Source organism: Sinocyclocheilus grahami, unplaced genomic scaffold (genome assembly GCF_001515645.1).
Source record: "Sinocyclocheilus grahami isolate Dianchi unplaced genomic scaffold, SAMN03320097.WGS_v1.1 scaffold5354.1, whole genome shotgun sequence".
In the NCBI taxonomy this organism is placed as follows: Eukaryota; Metazoa; Chordata; class Actinopteri; order Cypriniformes; family Cyprinidae; genus Sinocyclocheilus; species Sinocyclocheilus grahami.
Genome location: NW_015510068.1, coordinates 1 through 4177, shown reverse-complemented (window position 1 = coordinate 4177; position 4177 = coordinate 1). Strand labels below are relative to the sequence as shown.

Here is a 4177-nt window from a genome sequence, read left to right as displayed (position 1 = left end):
ACATTAGCTTGGCGCACACGTGGCTATCAGGAGAAACTCTCCACTGGCACTGCAGCTCTGCTCCAGGTCTGAATTGCTAATGTGAGAGGTACTTCAATATTGGATTATCACATATTAAGTTTTATGTTTACCACAGTTTATTTCCTTAAGGGCTTAAAGTGACAGAGATCATACTGTGTTCGTGCAAATTACATAACCTCAGTTGAATTAGAGCTCTATTGTCTGGTTGAGGTTTTCCAACACATAAAAATGCACTCAGGGCTAAATTAAATGTCATATTTAATTAACAAGCAGAATAGCAATTGCTAAACGTTGTTATTTTTCAGTAGAGAAAACCTAGTGTAGTGTGATCAAAACAGGGTACTTTAATGAACTGACCAATGTGCCAGCAAACATTAAGCTGCTTTTTTTCCAACTGCTTCAACAAACACCAACAGGGTAAACACACAGATTTAATACAGCAAGGGTGAACTAGACTCGAGTGGTGGGAACAAACCTTTATGTGTGCTAGATGATTCAACACAAAAACCAAAAGAAATTACTCGCTACAGCAATTCTATATTAAATAGGTTGTTATATGTACACTGGAGAGAAAAAAAGCAGCTTTCATAGGCAGCCTAGAATATCATGCACTTTCACAACAAAAACGTTTTTTTCTTTATTGAATAATAATAATAATAAAACCCTCTTTGTTCTCTTTCTCTGTATCATTGTCTACACTGGTGATTTGTTCAACTAACTTTTTTATTTATACCAAACAAGGCCATAATCATATCTAGAACATTAGGGGGACTATTGTTTTGAGGAAAATATTAAGACCAGACCACTATGGTAATGGTAAAGTAATCAATCTGAACTGCAAATACTATTTTTATATAATATGCACCCATTCAATTTTAGTCGTAGGCCTAGCCTATTCCTAATATGTTGAAAACGCAAGACAGAAAATGCTATTGTTGTCACAATAATTATGAATTACATGACACGTAAATAATTGACAGCCCAACTTTCAATTCAAAACGGCAGAATTGATAATACAGTCGAGCCGAATGTTGCTATAGTAAGTAATTCTTACATTCAACATTAACAGCAAGTCAAAAGGGGTAAGCTTTCAACTGAACTACATTTTGGACACTTATATTATGCTCGTATTATGCACAAAAAAAATTTACGTAATCTTTATCTAATTCTGATTGGGTGGGCAAGACCTGCCCATGCCTGGAGCCGGCCCTGTTTAGGTTCTCCAGGACCCGATGGAGAATGGGCAAGACTACGACATTAGCAATTCCTTACTTACTGGGTCATCCTTACTTGGAAAATAACCATTCTAACAGTACTCACAAGTAGCTGTGGTAATGAAAATAGATAGTGCCAATATAAGCAACTTGAAAGGAAAAACCAAGCAATTATTGGAAAATCCAGATTGCAGAAAACTATTGACTGGCTGGTCAGAACATGGGGCGATCTTATTGCGATAAACAAGGCTTGTAATTCCCTCATTCCATGCAGTGCTTGCTAACAATTTGTCAGCAGGAACGACATGTAGTATGGTGACCCATACTAGGAATTAGTGCTCTGCATTTAACCCATCCTTAGTGCACACACACAGCAGTGAACACACACACACCCGGAGCAGTGGGCAGCCATTTATGCTGCGGCACCCGGGGAGCAGTTGGGGTGTCGTGTACAGAGAGTGCTGTACATTCACCCCCCCCCCCTACAATCCCTGCCGGCACGAGACTCGAACCCGCAACCTTTGGGTTACGAGTTCGACTCTCTAACCATTAGGCCATGACTTCCCCGACTTCCCCTTTTTAAGACAAAGTGCTGTATCTCACCATGCTGGCATCAATGATCTGGCCTTGTGCTGACCTGCTCCTTTCCAGGAGAGCCAACACAATCCCAAAAGCACACACGAGACCTCCTCCAGCAAAGTCTGCCACCAAATTCAGTGGAGGGTAGGGTTTCTCTGAGCTACGGCCCAGCATGGAAAGTAACCCTATTGCAGACAGACATGCTGAGAACTGTATAATGAAGAATAGCTGAATAATTACTGTAACCGTTATTTTTAAATCACAGTTAAAGGTCAGTTAAAAACATCACCAATTAAGCCACTTGCATCACAAGCGTTCATTGAAGCACAACCTCTGTGCTTCCAAACTGGTTTAAATAATTATTGCCTGTTTAGTGGTGTTAAGAAAAGTGTAGCGAATGAACAAAAATAAAAGAACAATTATTACAAGTGAAAGCATTAAATAATTCAGATTTAACAGACACAGACTTACCGAAGATCAATGTCATTACAGATAATAAGGTTGCAAATGTATATTGTACTGTTAGCACACATAATGTCACAGCAAATAGACAACAAAGGGCTCAAAAAAGCAATAAAACTTGTGCATTATGCAATAAAATGGTCTTTGTGCTCCCGTTTAGTTGGGCCAGTCTCGACCTTCACAAACCATTGACAGCACCTGAATGAAAAGAACTTGATAGTACCATGGCAATGTATGGTAGTTCACAATTATAGTCTGGCAATGTTCCTTGACGTCAATAAAATATTTGACACATCAATGGTTCAAAATCAGGTATTGTCTTTTTGCATGAAAGCAACACTGAAATGCACCTGCCAGGATGATCTTGAATTAATGCACATATGGCTTTAATTGAATATTTTATGCAGTTGGCAGCTGCTTTTATCCAAAGCAACTTAAATTGAATTTTAAGTATACATTTTATCAGTTCATGGTTTCATGAAAAAAAACTAAAAAAACGAACTATTATTATTTATAATAAAAGTTTACTTAAGCTTTTATTGTAATAATGACTGCATTGTCTTCAGCTCCAATTATAGAATTTCAAATTATGATTTCAAGTGGAAACATACATTATTAATGCATTTTCTCTCGCTATGCCTGAATATATTAAGAAGAAAAAAATTAAGAACATTAGGCCTGTAATTCCTGCATCGATTCAGGCTTCCACATATTCTGCAGCTAACAGAAACAAATGAATTTAAAATATAAGCACTGGATGCCACAAGGCTAAAACTGCACCTTATCTTTTTGGTTGATCAGCAGCAGTCAGTTTCACAAAATGCTAAAAATAGATATTCCGTAAAATTTTGGACTGAGTACCCATCATGCACACATATGCAAAAACTCCAACTAGGCTATGTGATCTTTTTCAGCTTGAAAACTCACTAAAATATGACAGTTTTGGGGCACTGTTCATGTACCTACAATAATTGTGGAACATAATTATCAAATGTAATTTTTGGAAGTCTTTTGGAAGCTGCATTCAAAATCCATTTGGCTCAGAAATCTGAGAGGGCACATTTGAATGGACCTGGCGCCTCTGGAGCTATATGTAAATCATAAAATATTAAAAAGGAAAATTCATATAAAATTCTCTCATGATCAAAGATCAACACAGCATAATTTCCATTAAAATTATTTTCATAGCACCACAGACCCACACTGCTCCATATGACTTCAGTCTGCAACCTGAGAAGGGCTAGTTCGCGGTCATGTCTTAGTGTGGAGGACACACTGACTCTGCTTGTACGAAAAGTGCAAGAAAAGTTTTCCACCAAAGGTATTTTGAACTTTGAGCTTTACAGCCACTGTGCCTAAAGGCAGTCTGGGAAAGCTTACTAGCCAGGCTTCTCTGTACCCGTTTAACACTGGTGTTTACCTGACATGGCCAGGTAGTTGATATCATGCCCGGCAGCCTTGGTGTAGGATCCGCTCTGTCGTGCATAAATCAGGCGCGGATTCTCTTTTAGTAAATCTTCAGGACCTAATCCCATCTTCTCCATAACACCTTAATTATACCAGAGCGATATAATATCGAAGCATGAAAGGAAAAAAGCCTTGAAGGTAAATAAATTTGAATTTAGAGGACCAGAGGTTAAAAGGTAGCTAATTATTCTTGTTTGGATGTAAAATCAGGAAAGAAATGGCAATCACTAATTTAAGTCAAGAAAATTTTTATTTATTTATTTATGTTAATCAACAATGCTTTCATTAAAGCAACTGAAATTATTTAGACAAAATAAACGATATAGGCAGAGGTTAATAGTTTAAAAAACAAAGAGTAATTAATTTGCAAACAAAAATAACTAATTGTAAAGCAACATGCTGTACAATCTTGCATTAAAATGGAAGAACATTGG

The 4177-nt window shown here is 37.3% G+C and overlaps 1 protein-coding gene across 1 annotated transcript in view; it reads right to left on the bottom strand.

Annotated features, from left to right (window-relative positions):
• LOC107577186 (alpha-methylacyl-CoA racemase-like) overlaps positions 1–3825 on the bottom strand; it is a gene marked incomplete at its 5' end in the record, with an annotated part of 5841 nt that extends 2016 nt beyond the window's left edge. Inside the window, 2 exons of the mRNA XM_016263287.1 lie at positions 1839–1999; positions 3697–3825. Coding sequence (XP_016118773.1) covers positions 1839–1999; positions 3697–3825 — 290 coding nt within the window. The remainder of the gene's footprint in view (positions 1–1838; positions 2000–3696) is intronic.
• Between the last annotated feature and the right edge of the window lie 352 nt (positions 3826–4177).